Raw genomic sequence first — 20,862 nt, 5'->3', positions numbered from 1 at the left:
TCTCTCTGTCAAATAAATAAAATCCTTAAAAAAAAAAAGTACAAAAGAAACATTTGTGATAAAATATATTTTTTACCCATTTATTAAAGAATTTAAGGAATGACCAAATAATACAGCTTTTTTGAATTGAGATATGACATATAATATTTTATTAGTTTCAGTTGTACAATGTAATGTCTCAATATTTATTATATATAATGTGAAATGATCACAGTAAGTCCTGTTAACATCCATCACCACACATAGTGACAAAGCTAATTTTTTTTCTTGTGATGAGAACTTTCTAGATCTACTTTCTTAACAACTTTCAGATACACAAACAGTATTTTTAATGGTAGTCACCATGCTGCACATCATATATCCAGGACCTATTTATTTTATAACTGGACATTTGCCCACCTTTTCCTATTTCAGCCAAATAATATGGCTTTCAAGATATTTTTCAAACTTTGTTTTGCCTTGCCCATTTGATAGTTAGAGAAACAGTGCATTATTAGAAGAATGTGATCATCTTAAAACTTGTTCAGCACTAAAGCACTTTATGTATGTATCTGTAGTTCATGATATGCTACCTCTGTGCAATACCAAGATTCATGAACTTGCATTAGTGAGAATCTAGTTAAAGATAGTCCAAACTTTTTGCACTACTTTTTTTTCTAAGTTCAAAACTTTGTTGTATTAGAAAGGATGCTAGAGATGCCCACACATTTTATAAAGATAGACTAAGGAGCACCTGGCTGACTCAGTGTGGAATGTGCGATGTACAACCCTTGATCTCAGGGTTGTGGGTTTGAGGCCCATATTGAGTGTAGAGATTGCTTAAAAATAAAATCTTTAAAATAAGAAAAGATAGATTAAAAAATCATAAATGACTGAGCATCATTATTTTGAATAATCACTTAGAGATCAAATCTATGTGTTTGGTTTAGATAATTATTTCAATTTTAAGGATCTTTACTTTTAATATGGCATAAACCAGTGGATATTTAGATGTAGACAGCTTTATAAGTCTAGAATATATTTGGATTAGTTAATTGCAATGAATTTATATACCTTTTTCCTTTAGGAGTTGGACATATTGGGGCAAAACCATCTCATTTTCATAATTACTAAGCAGATGACAGTATATCTTGTTCACCCATAATATTGACATAGACATACTTAGGTATTTGTTGTTGTTGTTGTTAAGATTTTATTTATTTATTTGAGAGAGAGAGAGCTCAAGCTAGGGGAGAGGGAGAAGCAGAATCTCTGCTGAGTAGGGAGCCTGATGCAGGGCTCAATCCCAGGACCCTGGGATCACAACTGAGCTGAAGGCAGACGCTTAACTGACTGAACCACCCAGGTTGTTGTTTTTAAAGAGAGGTGAGATTAGCACTGTGGTTCAGGGCTCTGGTGCCCAACAGGTTGCAGTTGATTATCTACTCTTTTATTAATCATACAATCTCAGGCATTTTCTTCACTCCATGTCCCTCAGTTTCTCCAGCTACGAAGTGCAAATCATAAGTAGGCTTGCCAGGAGAATTAACAGAATTAATGCGTATAGCACACTTTAAACAGTGCCTGACAAAAAGTAAATATTCAGTAAATATTGGCTATTATTCTTACCAATTATAGTTGGATAGACAGACTATTAAATGTAATGTTCTTGCTACCTCATATTAATTTAACTTAAGTTTATAGGACTGAAAAGTAAATATGGTAATGTATTTCTTGAGGCCAGAAGTCAAGGATGAAATGTCATTTGGACAATGAAAGGAACATATATTTCTGGTTGAGTCGCATATAACCTCTTTTTTCAAATGAATTAATTCTCCTTAATCACCATGTTACCTAAAGTAAAACTTGAATATTGATGTTGAAATATGTCTCTCAAAGTGCTCATAGCAAAGTGCTATATTTAGAATGAATTAACAAGAATGCATTTTTTTGTTTCAATTTTTAATTTAAACTCTAGTTAGTTAGCATATAGTGCAATAGTAGTTTCAGGAGTAGAATTTAATGATTCATCACTTATATATAACACTTTATCACAAGTGCCCTTTTTAATACCCATCACCCATTTAGCAGCCCCCCCCCCCCCAGCAACCTTCAGTTTGTTCTGTATAGTAGAGAGTTCATTTTATGGTTTGCCTTTCTTTCCCCCCCCCCATGTTCATCTGTTTCATTTCTTAAATTCTACATATCAGTGAAATCATATGGTGTTTGTCTTCCTCTGACGTATTTTGCTTAGCATAATGTACTCTAACTCCATCCACTTCATTGCAAATGGCAAGATTTCATTCTTTTTGATGGCTGAGTAATATTCCATTTTATATATCTACCACATCTTCTTTATCCATTCATTAGTTGATGGACATTTGGGCTCTTTCCATAGTTCCATAGTTTGGCTATTGTTGATAATGCTGCTATAAACATTGGGGTGCATGTGCCCCTTGACTCAGTATTTTTGTATTCTTTGGGTAAATACCTGGTAGTGCAATTGCTGGGTCATAGGGTAGTTCTATTTTTTAACTTTTTGAAGAACCTCCATACTGTTTTCCAGAGTGGCTTCTCCCAGTTTAAGAATTCATTTTTTAAAAAGTTACTTAAATAAAGATAGATACACTAGGCAGATCCTTTCCTTTGTGTTATGGTTGCAAAGGTGACAAAGGGGGAAAGGATTAAGTAAAACTTTTTCAACTGTAACAAAGGAAGATTACCAATTTTGTTCTAGAAGTTTAGAACCTTTTTTTATCATTAGACCTTAGAAATCAAATATCAGAGGTGTGAGAGCTCTATGGCAAAATACTGAAGCTTGCCTTTAGCATTCACAAAAACTTGATGAAATATATTTTGCTGGTTTGGACCACTAATACTTCTGGTAGTAGACTCTCTGGATGTTCACCTACCAGCAAGTGAAGATTGTTGTAGATATGGTAAATGTAATCCCAGGGAAGAAACTGAAAACTGTAGGACTCTCTTGACTGAAGACTGTGCCAGCGCTCTTTAACAAGCTCTTCACCATGCAAATGAACAATGGAGTCCCACACTGGAACATCTGTTAACTACATAAACCTGTTAAAGAGATTAACAATGCTAGAGGCTGAAATGTAATCAGACAGGTGAAATAGCGATAAGATACAATATTTGTGCATGAAATTGCAGTGATAATTAATTTTTAATACTGTTGTGGTAACTGAGTTTAGAATACATGTGAAATGATGTTAAACTCTTTAAAATATGTCCTTGTCTTTTGCAAGGTGTAGAAAATTAGAGACATGCAAGATGGGATGTTATTTTATCTTACTTGATTTTGAAATATTTTCTGATATTTTAATAGATGTGGTTGTGTACAATTTGGGTGTCTTTCCCTCTCCTGAAGATGCTGTAGAAAGATATATGTAATTTCCAATTATGGAAAATGAAGTTCAGCTGCCATATTTTTGTTTGTTAAGTTTCTCATCATATAATGTGAAAACAGAGTAGTATAGAATAGAAATGTTCAAAGTGAAGCTAACATTGGGTTTTTCTGCTTTGACCCTGGAAATAGTGAGAAGAAAGATCTGTGGAAAATGAATAAAGAGATTTTGCTATATTCTGGTTTGAACATGAAACTGAGCTAATGTGTATTATGGGCCATTCATAAAAACATTCCTTAGTTTACTGAATGGATTTGTGATTGCTCTTGTCAGGGATGTGTGTGTGCGTGTGTGTGTGTGTTTATGGGTTTGCTTGTATTTATGTGTGGGTTTTAAATAAATAATTCTAGAAGTGTACCTTCACTTAGCCTGCAGGGGTTTGTAATGATTACATTATGCATATTTATTTCTAAATCCAAGTACATTATAAGCTAAGATTCATCTTTGAATGTATTGTCTCAGAATATTCATTCAAGACATAGTAATGTTTTTTGCATATTCTGTAATGTTTATAAGAAATGGAAACCATTTTGGGTGTAGAATTATAATTTTGAAGATTCTGTTTGCACACATTTTTTACTTTGACTTTTTCCACATTGCTTAGCGCCACCCAACAAAATGACACTTGCACCATAGCTAATGTCCTTGTATTCACTATTATCCACTAACAAAAAATCATATGAACAGATTATGATTATGTTTATGTTGACATCTCTATTTTTAAAAATTAAAATGACAGTTTTATCAAGTATTTTTAGTGTATTTTTAAACTAGTCAAATATATTAGAAATAATCTTAAAAACATTAGCTATCAAATCAGTGTGATCTGGCATTAGGAGATCCTATGAACACATCTTAGAGAAGAAATGTATAAACAGGGATATAACCTATTATCCTGAATATTAGATGTGCATACATTCAATATATTTTGATGGAAACTTTTAATACTGTAGAATTAAGAAATAGAGAGAGACTAACTTCCCTAAAGATCTTAGGATACAATTTTATTTATTTTTTAAAGATTTTATTTATTTATTTACTTTTTTGTGAAAGAGCTTGAGGGAGAACACAGGCATGGGGGGGAGGGGCAGAGGGAGAAGCAGACTCTCCGTCGAGCAGGGAACCTGATACAGGACTCAATCCCAGGACTCTGGAATCATGAGCCGAAGGCAGGTAGGTGCTTAATCAACTGAGCCACCCAGGCACCCAGGATACAATTTTATTTTTAAAAAGAGATCTGCTTTGTGGGAAGTCAAAGAATTATGGAAGTAAGAGATTATAAAAATAAAACCTTTAAGTAAGAAAATTATTTTTTTTTATCATTTCAGTATCACTCCTTTCACAGATGCCTGAAAAATCAATTTAGTGCCTTTTATACAAAGGATACCCCAAATTTTAGATGGCTAGAGTTAGTTGAGAAATTATGGGGAAAATAATGACAAAAAGAACACCACATGTGTGTTTAAATTTTAGAATTATATTATAAATTCTTTTCATACACATATGCAATTATGAAGAGGGAAAGATTGCAAGAAACTTTATTTTATAGGGCATGTGAGGTTTAAAGTTCAAAATCTGGAAGAATATTGACAGAAACAATGCTTGGGGTAATGGATGGAATTGGAAATATCTTTGGCATAAGCAGAAATAAACTTTCAATATTCCTATCTGATGTCAAAATAACCTGTGTCGCTGATGCTTTCTTAAAAGCATGAGAGGGAGGTGGAGAACTAAAAACGGACCCTGCTTTAATTAGGAGCAACCATCAAGAAGAGGCAGCTATTTAAAATGAAAAGTGAAGTGCATAATGTTACTTGTTTAAATATTACAATATCATGAGCAAGTTTAAGCCAGATGACTGGTGCATTTAATGTCCATAGGAAAATCTAAGACTTTCAAAAAAAACCAGAAGAATACATCTGATCGATACAGGCTTTGTATAAGGCTTTATTGCCATTTGTTCTCAGTCTAATGGAGAGAGTCTCCATATTTTTATTTCTTCTATGAATTGATCTTTGACTCACTCTGTGCCAGCCTGTAAAGTTAATGCATCTTTCTTTTTTAAATTCCTTTATTTATCTTTCTCTTGCAGAGTGACATTTCACTTTTTCATGTTTTAGCTAAATAAGCCACATCAGCAATTAAAAAAAAAATTCGCTGAATTTTAAATGATTTTTTTTTCCTTTGCTTTCTTTTCAGGAAGTTGATGGCAATAAAGTTATGTCTTCATTTGCCCCACACAACTCATCTACCTCACCTCAGAAGGCAGAAGAAGGTGGGAGGCAGAGTGGTGAGTCCTTGTCGAGCACGGCCCTAGGAACTCCCGAACGGCGCAAAGGCAGCTTAGCTGACGTTGTTGACACCTTGAAGCAGAGGAAAATGGAAGAGCTCATCAAAAATGAGCCAGAAGGTAAAGGCTAGAAAAGGGAACGAAATGGTTGCCATCTCCTGATTTTAATAGTCGGATTTTAACTTCTAGTTCTATTCTTTGACTTACACTCAAAGTTAAATTGGACAAAATGGAAACCTAATGCTATGAAGTTGGATAGATTTTTTTTTTCAGAAACATTTCAATATGTCTGTCCCGATTTTTTTAATCATTAATTTCTGTAGTGATGTCTTCCTCATTTTCACACATGGGTAAGTTGTGGTTGAGTAAAACTTAAGGATTCAAGAATAGAATGTGAAAGCGGAGCCCAAAATAGGCACCACCTACATCCCAAATATCTGCAGGCTAGTTTGTTCATCTCCAGTTTTTGTCCCCAAGGCCATTTGACAACTTTATTAAATTGTATAACTTTATTTATACATGAATGCATCTTGCGCTACCTAAATTCGGTCTGTTTCTTGTATAGTCCAAAATTAATATGGTTAGGCCTATTCTATATTTAAAAATTATTGATTCTCTAATTCTGTTAGCCATGTGAAGTTCCCATTTTGTTTGACTGTCAGGATGCCTTTTAAGATTTCATCTTCTAAACTTCTTCAGTAGTTACTGATAGTAGTCTATAGGTAACATGCACATGAAATACTGTTAAAAGCAAAGCAAACAAACAGGGGCGCCTGGGTGGCTCAGTTGGTTAAGCGTCTGCCTTGGGCTCAGGTCATGATCCTCAGGGTCCTGGAATCCAGCCCCATATCGGGCTCTCTACTCAGCAGGGAGTCAGCTTCTCCCTCTCCCTCTGTGCTCTTTCTCTCTCTCAAATAAATAAATAAAAATATTTAAAAAAATAAAGCAAACAACTGATGCCAATTATAGACTGTATGCATAACTGATAGTCACCCTTTATGTTACAGATGTTTCCTACTTCCTACTTAAACCTGTATTCTTCCTAAGTCTGGATGCCACATTGCACATAAGAACATGCCTCCTATTTAAAAGTCAGATGAAAATTTAAAACAAACAAACAAAAAATAGTGACATAAAAAGACATATTTTACACCAAAAATGTACTGCATCTATACTCTGTAATACTGGGTTGGGCTCATTTCTAGTCTGTTGTTAGGACACTAGCAAATTATGAGTATATATGGCACAAAATGTATGTTAACCAGTATATTTGGGAGTCATCTGGTAATTAAATATTTCTGGGTCCCTACCAGATGCATAGCTGGGACATGGATTTTAGTTATAATTTATGTAATTCACATGATCTTACAGTTGGAAAGAATTTTAGAGATAATCTAGTCAGCCAAAGACTTTTGGCTTCCATCCATGTGGAGATAAAAATGGGGTTTTGAGGAGGACCTAGACAATTTTTTTAATGTGCTGGAATTCTTCTTGATATTAAAAATACTATCTTCTTATTTAAGAATTGTTTAAAAAACCATAAAAATTGAAAGGAAAATAAAAATTGCTTAAATTTGTAGCTTTGTGATATAGCAACTCTTAACCTTATGATGCATTTCTTTCTTGTCTACATATTCTGTTCATTTTGCATGATTAATTTTATGCTTTTAAAATTATTTTGTATCTTTTATATTGTCATACATTATCGTTAGCTAGAGTCCACAGTTTATTCACATTTCATTAGTCTTCACCAAGTGTGCTTTTCCGTTCTAGGATGCCATCAACGATAACGTGCTACATTTAGTGGCCATGTCTCCTTGGGTTCCCTTTGGCTGTGACAATTTCTCAGACTGTTTTGTTTCCGATAACCTTGAAAGTTTTGAGAAATATTGTTCAGGTATATTGTAGAATGTCCCTCTATTGGGATTTATCTGATGGTTTTCTCTTGACTAAACTGGGGTTATAGGTTTGGGGAGGAAGATCACGAGGTTAAAGTACCTTTTTGTCACATCATATCAAGGGTACATACTTTCTATATGATTTATGAATTTGATGTTGACCTTGGTCACCTGGCTGGTACAGTGTTTGTCAGGGTTCTCCACTGTAAAGTTACTCCCTGCCCCCTTTCATACCATACTCTTTGGAAGGAAGGTGCTGTGTGCAACCCACATTTAAGGAGTAGGGAGTTATGTTCACCCTCCTTTAAAGTAGAGTTTCTACATAATTTATTTGGAATTCTGCATGGGAGATTTATCTCTTCTCCATCATTTATTAATTTATTCAATCATTTATTTATATCAGTATGGACAGCATGGATATTTTATACTTTGACTTATAAACCAATTCTTTATTTTGTTGCTCAAATTGTTTCAGCTTAGGCCATTGGAAGCTCTTCCTATTGTCTTCTGTGTCATTTTGACATACCACTGTGATTGTGGGTAATTTGTTCCTGAGCACTTCTTACTTTCTGGCAGTGTAAGGTACCGTAGACTCGTGTTGTGTATTTCGTGCTCCGGTTCAAGTATCAGTCATTTCTCTAAGAAATCCTGGTTCATTTTATTGGAGAATGGTATTAGAAAGCTAGATATGGATACAAGGTGTGTTCTTTGCTCATAAGTTATCATTTCTTTTAGGACCTCTTACCTGACAAAATGAAGAAATATATGTGTGTGCTAACTTATATACATACATATCTATAAATATTTCTATGTCTGATTGTCTATATATTAAGCTAAAAATGAGTTCTTACTACTGTCTGCAACTGTAATCTATTTCCGCATGGATCATTCCAGCCTCATTCCTTGTTGATGTGTACATTCCCATCCCAACTGTGAGTAACCTAGATCGAACCATCCGCCATCCATCTACTTATTGTTCAATTCTAGTGTCTATGTATAATAGTATCAGAATTATTAACTGATAATACCATGGGAAACATCTTTATCAATAGGGTATAGTACTTGCGTGGAGTTCTTTTTGCCTTTAGTTTTACAGATTCCATTCTTTTCCAAAATTACTTAGGGAATTTTTCCTCCGCCCTATTCAGTGAGATTTTTCCATACATTTGTAATATGATCAAATTCTTTCTGTAGTTTTTTCTGGTATCTCTCAGAGTACCAAATTATCTTATAGAATCTTCTTACATAAGGGTTCAAACTACATGTTGTACATTTCTACATTTTTGGACAAATGCATATTGCCACTTATCCACCATTGCAGTATCATTCAGAACAGTTGTTTGATAACCTTTAAAATCCCCTGTGCTTCATTTACTCATCCCTCCTCCTTCCCTAGAATTCCAGGCAATCGTTGATCTTTCTACTATCTCTGTAGTTTTGCCTTTTCCAGAATGTCATAACATTAGCATCATACAGTATGTAGTCTTTCAAACTGGCTTCTTTAACATATCAATGTGCATTTAAGTTTCCTTCATGTCTCTTCATGGCTCATGTTTTTTAGTACTGAATAAAATCCCATTGTATGAAGGTATCACAGTTTGTTTATCCATTCAGCTATCAAAGGACATCTTAGTTGTTTCACATTTTTGGCTATTAAGAATAAAGCTTTTATGGGGCGCCTGGGTGGCTCAGTCGTTAAGCGTCTGCCTTCGGCTCAGGGCATGATCCTGGAGTTCTGGGATCGAGCCCCACGTCAGGCTCTTCCGCTAGGAGCCTGCTTCTTTCTCTCCCACTCCTCCTGCTTGTGTTCCCTCTCTTACTGGCTGTCTCTCTCTCTGTCAAATGAATAAATAAAATCTTTAAAAAAAAAGAATAAAGCTTTTATAAATATTTATGTGAAGGTTTTTGTATAGACATACGTTTCCTACTCAACTGGGTAAATACCTAGGAGTGTGGTTGCTGAAATGTATGGTAAGGTTATGCTTAGCTTTATAAAAAAACAAACAAATAAAAAACAAAAAACCTGCTAAGTTGTCTTCCAAAGTGGCTGTGAGATTTTGCATTCCCAGCAGCAACGAATGTAAGTTCTTGTTGCTCCATATCCTCACCAGCATTTGATATTGTCAGTTCTTTGGATTTTATCCATTCAGACTGGTTTATAGTAGCATAGCATTGTTGTTTTAATTTGTAGTTCCCGATGACATAATGCGGAGCATCTTTTCATGTGTGTATTTACCATTTGTATATCTTCTTTGTGTCTGTTTACATCATTTGCTCATTTATTAATTGAGGGTTTTTTTAATTGTTGAGTTTTAAGAGTTTTTTGTGTATTTTGGTTGCAAGTCCTTTTTGAGGTATGCATTTTACAAATATTCTCTTTCAAGTTGGGGCTTGTATTTTTTTCTTTTAACACTTTCTTTTGCAAAGTTTTAATTTTAATAAAGTCCAACTTACCTTTTTTCTTGCATGATCATACTTTTGATGTTTTAGCTAAACAGGCATTGCCTGGCCCAAAGTCATTTAGATTTTCTCCGCTGTTATTTTCTAGAAGTTGTGTAATTTTGCATTTTACAATTTAGGTCTGTGATCTGTTTTGAGTTAATTTTTTTAAAGGTTTAAGTTCTGTGTCTAATTTGTGTTTTTGCATATAGATGTCCAGTTGTTCCAGCATCATTTGTTGAAAGGACTATCATATCTCCATTGAATTTCCTTTGTTCCTTTGTTAAAATTTGTCAAAATGGTTTCTTCATCTATTGATATGACATACATTTCTAAGTTTTTATTTTAAATTCCAGTTAGTTGACATATAGTGTAATACTAGTTTCAAGTGCACAATATAGTGATTCTATACTTTCATACAATACCTGGTGCTCATCCCAACAAGGGCCCTCCTTCATCCCCATCACCTACTTAACCCATCCCCCACCCACCTCTGCTCTGGTAACCATCAGTTTATTCCTTATAGTTAAGAGTCTGTTTCTTGGTTTGCCTCTCTCTTTTTTCCCCCTTTACTCATTAGTTTTATTTCTTATAGTCCACATATGAGTGAAATCATATGGCATTTGTCTTTCTCTGACTGACTTATTTTGCTTAACACAATACTCTCTAGCTCTTTCAGTGTGCTCATCTGATGAAATTTTTGAATGTTGAACCAACCTTGCAAACTGGGTAAATTCCACTTAGTTGTGGTTTATAATATATATAATACTGAATTCCATTTGCCAGTACTTCATTGAGGATTGTTGCATCTATCTATGTTCATGAGAGATATTGTTCTATAGTTGCTTTTTTTTAATGCAATGTTTTTATCTGATTTTTCTAGTAAGATAATGCTGGATTCTTAGAATGAGTTGGGAAGTGTTTCTCTCACATGTTATTGTTTAATTTTTTTTTATTATATTATGTTAGTCACCATACAGTATATCCCTGGTTTTTGATGTAAAGTTCGATGATTCATTAGTTGCGTGTAACACCCAGTGCACCATGCAATACATGCCCTCCTTATACCCATCACCAGCCCATCCCATTCCCCAACCCCCCACCCCTCTGAAGCCCTCAGATTGTTTCTCAGAGTCCGTAGTATCTCATGCTTCATTCCCCCTTCTGATTATCCCCCCCTTTCTTTATCCCTTTCTTCTCCTGCCAATCTTCCTAGTTCTTATGTTCCATAGATGAGAGAAACCATATGATAATTGTCTTTCTCTGCTTGACTTATTTCACTTAGCATTATCTCCTCCAGTGCCATCCATGTTGCAGCAAATGTTGAGAAATCATTCTTTTTGATAGCTGAGTAATATTCCATTGTATATATGGACCACATCTTCTTTTTTTTCCTTTTTCTTTTTAAAAATTTTTATTATTTATTTTAGAGAGAAAGAGAGTTGCGGGTAGGAGCAGAGGGAGTGGGAGAGAGAGAATCATCAAACAGACTCCAGCTAAGTGCAGAGCCTGATGCAGGGCTCAATCTCACCACCCTGAGACTGAGCCAAAACCAACAGTCAGATGCTTAACTGACTGTGCCATGCAGGCTCCCCTATAATGGAAATGCTTTTTTATTTTATTTTATTTTATTTTATTTTATTTTATTTATTTATTTATTTATTTATTTATTTATTTATTTATTTTTATGTAAAGTTCGATGATTCATTAGTTGCGTATAACACCCAGTGCACCATGCAATATGTGCCCTCCTTACTACCCATCACCAGCCTATCCCATTCCCCCACCCCCCTCCCCTCTGAAGCCCTCAGTTTGTTTCTCAGTTGTGATCAAGAGCTAAGGTCTAGGAAGAATTATGACTCTAGTGCTATATACTGGATTACAAAGTAGTTTGGGTTTTTTCGGGGGGGGGAGTACCTTTAGATGATATTCTCCATAGAAATTTGGCATATGACCTTGGTATTTCTCCATTGTGTCATGTTGGCTTCCAGGCACTTGCAAAGACTCTTAATTTGGAGGTACATGACAGGACAGATCCAACTGAGAAACTTCCAAAAGGAAAGAAGACAGTAGGCAGTGCCTCCCATTTAGAGGTATTGGGACTTAGGAGAAAAGTATAATATCTAGCAACACGTACACAAGCAGAAGAGCAGAGACAGAGCATCCACAGAAGGAAGAGCTGACATGAAGAAATATCACTATTAAATGTGGACATTATCCTGTTTTTATTATTGTATTTCCCACAGCATTTTTTGTACTTTGCCTCCTACAGATATATTAAAAGCTCAGCTCAAGAGTGACTCGCTAATGAATAATATAAAGACATTGAGAAAATACAGAGATAGTCTTGATGGAAGACAGGAATATAAATTGAACATAGCTAACATGTAAAAGCCTGAGTTCCAGAAAGATACTTTATATACAAACAGAACCACTAAGATGCATTTATGTTTACATATACAAGATTCCTAGACATGTGCTTTGAGTACACAGAAGTGTAAATACGCTCACTTTTATTGATAAAGAAATTTGCCAGGGCAAGAATGTTTATTTAATGATTGCAACAATTGAGAGATAGGTCAAGCAGCAATTTATGTATTTCAATGAAGTGATGTTCTTAAGAAAAAATAGGGAAAAGCAGAAAATCATATCATAGGAAAACAATAGAATGTTGACAATAGTTTATTTAACTGCAAAGAGGAGGAAAAAATGGGGAAACACAACCAGGGAGATGTGTAAAAGTCCCAACAGGAAGTAGAAAGTTACATTGGCTTTAAATACTCCATTAATCATAGGGTATGGCTGGGCATAAGAATGGCCACCCAAACCTGACATCGTCTAAGCATTAGGACAGTGACACTGTATATAATACAAAAAAATGATCCTAGCTTTGTGACGTACTATAGCATCAAAAGAATAAAATAGGAATAAATTTAACAAAAGAACTGCGGAACTTAGAAACTACAAAACATGGTAACAGCTTTGTGATGAGAGTAGAAACATGGGATGAGGAGACCAGAGATAGGGTGAATGGAACTAAATGTTAAGCTCGCAAATATATGCCACAGAAAAATCCTTTCTTCCCCCAAGCTATTTTTTCCATTGTTTTTCAAAGGCCATTAAAATGAACAGCAGGTTGTAATGAAAATTTCATTAAGTCCCAGCTAAATCATTATGAGGGTGCCATATTCATGCCTTTGCTTCCTCTCATTGAGGGGGGAAAGCAGATTTCAGTAGAAAATCTTTATTATTTCCGACCTTATCCCTGCCAACAGCAAACTAACAAAAATTGAGAAGTTAGAAGAGAATGGTGTGTCATACAAAAGAAGGCCACTGAGGTGAAATGGTTAGAAAGAAAATTAGATTTGCTTATGAGTTGAAGAAAAAATCGTTCTCTTTTATTCCAGCTAGCTTGGTTTTTCAGGCAATTAAGGTATTTCAAAAGTTATAAGTAGAAGAAGAATATATTAATGCATTTTTGTTTATATCTTTTTCTCCATCAGAATTGTTGCCTATCGTTATTCAAAAAGGTCTGGCATGAAAGCCTCATTCGTCCAGTATCTCTTAACCGACATGGAATGCCAAACTTCATAGTAAATTCACAGCTCAAAATATCCACCCTATGCAATGTAGTTACATTATACTGGTAATAACTAAGCTCTATCAGTTAGTCTTTTCAGAGGCTTAGAATAACAACAAGGTTTAATATTATAGTATGGGACATGTAATGCCTGCATCAAAACATTGATTAAATAATAATGTATTGGTGGGGGAAATGTAACATATATTAAGTGCATATCATGTGTTAACTGTAGTGTTACATAATTTATATGAAACACTTCATTTAATCTCTACATAAACCTTATAGCCAAGACTGCTATGTATAGCCGTCCCAATTTCAGGAAGTGCCACTCACATGAACTAAATATTCTTATTCTTATCATCTCCATTTTCAGATGAGAAAACATGATTAAATATGTCACAGCGTGACTAAGTGTCAGGGTCATTATTCAAGCTGAAGTCAACCTAAACTATAATCCATGCTGTTAACCACTAGTTATACTGTTTCTTCCAATTAGGAATTTTGCCAGTAATAGTTTAATGTTACTCTTTAGCCCATGTGTGCCTAAATTCCTTTGAAATATGAAACAATAAAGTAGTACTTTATAATTATCTGCCAGAGTAAGTTCCTGATGCCTCGGTGGTGATCAAATTTCCAGAAAGTTTTAATTGAAAATTAGCTCAGTTTGAACTGTTTTTGAGTTTAAAGTGCTAAAAGAAAATGCCTTGGAGAGTATCTTAATAAAAACTTGTTTTAGGTTTTATTATGTCTGGGAGCAAAATAGTTGTCGAATAATAGAAATTCAGAATTGGAATGAAATGTAGACACATTTAAGGAATCTCTCCTCATTTTTGAGTGAGACAGAGAGACAGAGAGAGACCCTAAGACTGACGGAGGCGGAAATATGCCTGAGATCCCACAACAGTCGGTGTTAAAGCCAAATGAGCATCCAGTCCACATTTTACAGGCACAGGTTCCTTTGTTTTCCTGTTCAGTTGCAACATACATTCAGACATTCTTTTTTTTTCTTTTTCTTGGTCTTTTAGAAATAATGTCACTACCTTAGTTTTGAAGAGTATTTCACTGTTCCTTAAATTTGATCCAATCTAAGGCAACCAAATATCTTAATTTACCTACTAAAGCCAAGATAGATAGGTATCCGCAAATGTCTTGAGTTCTCAAGTTCCAGTAGCTAGGGATGATCTATAAATATAGATCCGCATTCAAGTTTAGTGGTCAGACTCAGACCTTAACTTGATTTTCATTCAAACTTTGGGTCATTAACAGCACAGGTGAGAATAATTTTTACCTTGATGATACTTTAAATACCTCACTTAGAATTCTTTTAGATGCAAATATTATAGCGGGCCTCTTATTTTCACTTTTCTATATTAACATCAATGCTGTGTTCAGTGTCTCTTCGCAATGGCCATTTCAACTTATAGGGAAATTTACATATCTTTCTTCTAGAAACACAACAAACAAAATTCACTTTTCTTGATTCCCATCACCTCTATGTGTAGTTCTGTTCATCTCTCCAAGTCTCAGGTGCTAGAAAGAGTACTCACTGTTTTAACTTTGTCATCTTCTTAAGTACGGTTACTTGCCTCCATTGTTATCCTTACTCCACTGTGATATAATTGTCCATATATTTGTCAGTTTCATTCCCTGCATTAAACTCCTTAAAGGTGAGGGTAGTGCACATAGTAAATATTCAAAATATTTGTTGGAAGGATGCTTTTACTCCTGAACATTGCCCCATGGCTGTCTTGGGGATGGGAGAGCAAAGGATCTTAACAAAGATAGGACTCTTCTGCCAGATATTATGTGAGCTACTTCATTTAATCCTCAAAAACTCTGAGGTTAACATCAGACTTAGTAACTTTTTTTTTTTTTTTTTTGAAAGAGAGAGAGAGAATGGGAGGAGGGGCAGAGGGAGAGGAAGAGAGAATCTTAGGCAGGCTCCACTTTTGGCACGGAGCCCAGCACGGGGCTCGATCCCAGGACTCTGAGATCATGACCTGAACTGAAATCAAGAAGCAGACACTTAACCTCCTGAGCCACCCAGGAGCCCCCAGAAGTTCAGTACCTTGCTTATGGTCTTATTATATGGAGGAACTAGAATTGGAACAAAAGTGCTGTCCTCCACCAAATGACTTGGCATTGAATATAAGACCATATATAATTTGACTCAACTCCCTTTTTCCCTTACTGTTATTTTCACCACTTTTCTAAGGTACATATTCTTGTGCTATCTTATCAAACTGTATGCAGTTCTCTCAACACTGTATTTATAATACTACTCTGCTTTTTCGTACGTGGTTTCTTCTGCCTAGAGTGTCATTCCCTGTCTTAGCTACCCAGTGGATTGTTATTCACCTTTAAGACTCAATACCTTCTCTGAACACCCTTGTCAGAATTCGGCTTAGTCTACACTATTAGCACTAAGTCACCTGTATTAGTTCTTACCTCATTATCACTATTATTTACCTTCCTCCTATCTTCCACAGGAGTATGTGAATGAAGAGTCCTTAGCTTAATTACTTGTGCCTGTCTGTTTCTTAATAATGGGCTTGACATATAATAGGTGATTATTTAACTTAACTGTGTAGGACAGTTAACTACTAATTGACATGTTGTAGCCTTTGCTAACTAACACTCCCCTAAAAATTGAGGGTTTTTTTTTTTTTGCTTTATTTGTCTTTTCTTTCGGTTTTAACATTCTCCCTACTCAGACTCTTCCTTGACCTCCCTGTCTGTTTATCTCGTCATCCTGTCTTCTCCAAACTTCTCCTCATTATTTAATCTTTGAGATCATTATTTTCTGTTCTTTCTGTGACTTAGAGGTTAAAGTTTTGTCTTATGTCACAAAACTAGATGTTATAAAATCCAGGATAGAAAACTAAAATACACACAGAATGAAAACTTTATATTCACATTAATCTTTTAAATGGTTCTAATATTTCACATTTTTCTAAGGAAATATGTTGGCATTATCTATGCATTAGTGCCCATAGACAATAATACTCCCCCATTCCTGTAGGCAAAGTGAAAAGTGAATTGGATTGATCTATGAATAATTTTCCAAAATTCAAAGCTAAAACTGGTTCCTTAACAGTGTGTCAGCATAACGGAGACCAGCACCCTTCTTTAGGTGTGTAGACTTGGCATGGGAGAGAGAGTTCTTATTTCTTGTGATGGGCTCAAGAAGGGGGCAGCTTAATTTTGGATCCTCTGTTCCACAACCCTATTTTCCCCTCCCCACACATAATTCATGCTAGAGGTCTTTGGTGAAAGAAAAATGACTGATTCCTTTCAACACCTTCCTGTTCCCTCCAGTCTTCCAGCATGTTGCCTAAAGGGTAGAATTTCCAAACCCAGGATTCATGATGCATTTTTAAAATTTTAAATAAGAATTTCTTGCATAAAACTGAACTTTTATTTTAATTGTGAAAAAACATTATATTTTTTTTTTGCCTTTAAGTTGCTATAATGACTATGTTAATGTAATGAATATCTGCCTTCAGTTGGCAATGCTAACTGCCCTACTTTCATCAGAGGGTTGTTGAAGGAGACAAATGAGGTAATGCACATGAAAGTACTTTATGAATTATAACCAACTTGGAATTGTACCAGTTATTGTCATTATCACATCTTGGCTGGTTAGAAACATTAGTACTTTAGGCATGCTGGAAACATTATATAGTTTCCAGTGTTGCTTTCCCAGGCTGCTTTTATGTACTGAAAAAACAGTATTCAGATCTGCAAAATTCTGGAAATTTAGGATATGTAGTTGACAACAAAAACAACAAACTCAACCTTCATAAAACTCCTGGGATAGGTAGTTGCTTTGATTTTATTTATATAAATTTTCCTAAATAAAATGTGGTTAGGCCATTTTCTACCTCAAGAATTACTGTTCAAAAAGAAAGAAAGATTTTTCTAGATTGATATGGATGAAGTTGCAAACTGTGACCAATATGAAAGTAGGAGAGGCATTTTAACATGGCGTTTGTGGACTTGTTATATTCTTATTTCTACAATAAATGTGAATGTGTGCTGAAGACAGATTCTAAGCGAGGGCTCCCTTGGCCAAAGTTTCATAATTTTCTAAGATTTTCGCCTTCTTTTATGTGGTGTATTTATTCTTCGTTTCCTCCCCCTTTATGCTTTTTTCTTTCCATTCCTTTTGTGTGTGCCTGTGTGCGTGTGTGTAGCCCTCCTTTCAGATCCCACATATGCTTGGTTTTATTTAGCATCTTATCTGTCCGTGTTCTTCCTTCTTAGAGTGTGACGCCCACACCTCCAAACTTGTTGTGCCGTGATGAGTGTACTCCTTGTGTGTAAGAAACTGCATTTATTTGTGAAATTTCATTTCTACTAGAACTAGACTTTGTCATTATTTACACAATTGGAACTCCTTTTTTCTGAACTTCAGAAAATCTTTGCTCACAATTTATATCACAAGACCCTGAAGGCACAACCTATTACTAAAATCACCCAGTGTTACTTTACATGAAGCAGTTCATTGCTTTTAGTACAGATTTCACAAAAAGAGTTTTCTTCTTGTGAGAACTAATCAAAAACAATGGGATGGGTAGGGAAAAGTGTATATTGTGACATACTTCAAGCCTTTAAGAGTCATCATAGACCATAGACCGTCAGTGGGTGAAGGAGATACTGAATTTTCATTCTCATTTTCTCTGTGTCTCTTTCTCTCTCCGTCAGACACAATGGGAAAGATTGTCTTCTTAGATGGATATCACCCTGACACTGTACAATGCTGTGCAAATTCTCAGTGGCAAATACAACAAAACAACAAAACACCTTTCATTCACTGCCATTTATAGCACTTGCAGGATTGGGTTGGACAGCTTTTAAGTTGGTAAATAGATGTTTGTGAAACAAAAAGTATATAAAAATTGTTGGTCATGAATTATCTTCTCTTTAAACTTTAAAATATGTATGGATATTGTTTTGTAATATATCATTTTGATATTTGCATCTGTCACATCTATTGAAAATAATTGACTTTAGTTGATTGCCCCTTCTGTGATACTTTACTTATGCTTTTTTTCCCCATCAGAAATAATTATGTTAATGCCCTTTTAACTTTTATTACAAATATGTTGACATATAGAACCATTAGATCCTCTACATGGGTATAAGGCTTTCCCCCTGTTTTAAGACTTATTCGAGGGGTCCAAAAGTAGATGTCATTAGCAGTATATTTTCGTCTGTGGTGTGCTGCAGCATTGCATGTAATCATTCTGTGCAAAAGACAGGCCCCTGGTACGTGATATTTGGCCTTGTGAACGTCCCTACAGGCACTGCATGTTTGGTATTTGAGTTTACATTATAAATCGCAATGCCTGTTCTTATAATTTAAATGTCTGTTGTTGAGCAACCCTTTAGAAATTAAATTGAAACATATTACATTAACAGACAAGTTGAAATAGAAATTCAGAATTGCCTCCTAATTTTACCAACTTTGTAATTACTATTTTTCCTGAGGAAATTATGGAGATTCACATTCCTAAATTCATAATTCCAAAGCCTTCCATTAATTGGGCAAAAAAGAGGGCACTTTGAAATTCACGCTTGTTTTAAAACCACATTCGTTGAGGTGGGAAAAATAAAAAGTGAACGGACCGGGGGAAAAGCTTGCAGATACTTTAATTGGCAGAGGTTTGAGTTGCTTTTGTTTAGTTACTCACTGTCCTTTTGACAAAGTACATGTTGAAGAGGCTTTGTAAGTGCTGTTCCACTGAAGGACAAACAAGGGTACTTTTCAATTGAGCCCTTTTAAGTTTTGTTCCTCACACTCCCGCTGCTGTTGGAGGCTACTCCTAATGCATTGTGGCTATGTGTTCATCTGTGCAGTCTGTCACTGGAAAATGTCTCTTCTTGTTGAGCAAGCTAGAGTCTCACCTCCAGGCACCCTTTTCAAAGGCACCACTGTATGGAAATCGACACTCATAAAATGATGATAAAGGAAAGAGTTTATTTTTTAAAGGTCAGGACAAGAAGATGCCCTCGAATGCCACAGAGCCTATTTCTTCAGGAGTAAGTGTTTTAACTTTAGCACGGTTAGCCGAGTTTGAAGTCTTACAAGCTTGCAGCACTGAAGTGAAACTTGTTCACTGTCCTCTCCTTTCCAAGTGGTATCCATCATAGCGGTTTATCTTGATAGTTTTGATTTCATTAAGTGTTCTGGGAAATTAATTTATATTTTCTTGTGAGACCTTCTGACTTGGGTCATAGATAAAGGCTCAGGGATAACCTTTGGGGTCTTCTTTATATAAAGCAGTGGGTCCCTGAGCTGAGATCCAGGATGGTCTGTACAAGAAACCCATTTGGCCAAGAAAACTTCTATTTTTCTTTTTAATTAGAACTTGTACGTTTGTTAGTAATATGAAATGGTAATTAATATTACGTCCTTAACGTTCGTCTTTCTGAGAATAATCAAGCCAGCATTGTTTTTTCAGGTGTCCATTTGTCTGTGAACATAAGAGTTCTATTTGACTCCTGTTCATAGGTGGATTTGTCTACTAAGAGGACTCTTAGCCCAAATGTTTTTAATATTTTCTAAACCTTTCAGATAAATATGGGACCCCTGTTTTGCTTGACCTTAACTAAAACTGTCAGTTCCAGACTTTCAGTTTTAATACATGGATCACTTAAAAAGACCCACTGACCCAGGCTGTACATTTAGAAATAAACATTAGGGGAATGTGCCAGCTCTCCTTGTTGCTTATGTGCCACAGCTTTTGGAGATATCATTTATTCAAGAGGGAAGAGCCAGCCACCTGTTTCTGAGCCCTCTTTTCCCTCACATTAAAGGTTCAGGCCCTTGCTGAATAGTAACACTCTAATCTGGGGAACAGACACTGCATTTTTCTGAAACTGATTTCTCAGACTCGGCTAGCTGGAGGATTTTCTGTATTTGCCCGCGTATGTGTTTTTCACTCAGCTACCCCTGAGGCACTTGTCACGACTGTGCATATTAAAATTAATCAGACCTCCTAGGCTTGTGTGGCTGTGTGTTTAACATGAAGAAGTGGATATCAAGCAAATGCCCTAATTAAATAGGCCTGCTTGGTTTTGTTCTAGTGGATGCTTGGTCTTTTTTTTTAATAGGAGTGGCTTACAGGGAAGGCACGGACAGCACTAGAGTCAGTGGAGAGCTCACTCAGAGTTTCCTTTGCCACCTGCTCCCAGAGTTCTGAGACCTCAAGGACTCCCAGTGTGCCTTTCTTAACTACCCTTAGT

At 35.5% G+C, this 20,862-nt stretch overlaps 1 protein-coding gene across 39 annotated transcripts in view; it reads left to right on the top strand.

Annotated features, from left to right (window-relative positions):
- Positions 1-20,862, top strand: part of SOX5 (SRY-box transcription factor 5) — a 964,448-nt gene that overhangs the window by 662,029 nt on the left and 281,557 nt on the right. For all 39 annotated transcript variants that reach the window (XM_048216852.2, XM_044385168.3, XM_057303269.1 and 36 more), the window contains one exon: positions 5,601-5,811. In XM_048216852.2, the coding sequence (XP_048072809.1) occupies positions 5,601-5,811 (211 nt within the window). The remainder of the gene's footprint in view (positions 1-5,600; positions 5,812-20,862) is intronic.

The sequence above is a fragment of the Ursus arctos genome, unplaced genomic scaffold, assembly GCF_023065955.2.
Source record: "Ursus arctos isolate Adak ecotype North America unplaced genomic scaffold, UrsArc2.0 scaffold_26, whole genome shotgun sequence".
Lineage (NCBI taxonomy): Eukaryota > Metazoa > Chordata > Mammalia > Carnivora > Ursidae > Ursus > Ursus arctos.
Note: the sequence above shows the minus strand (reverse complement) of the source record. Positions and strands in the feature narration are given on the sequence as shown.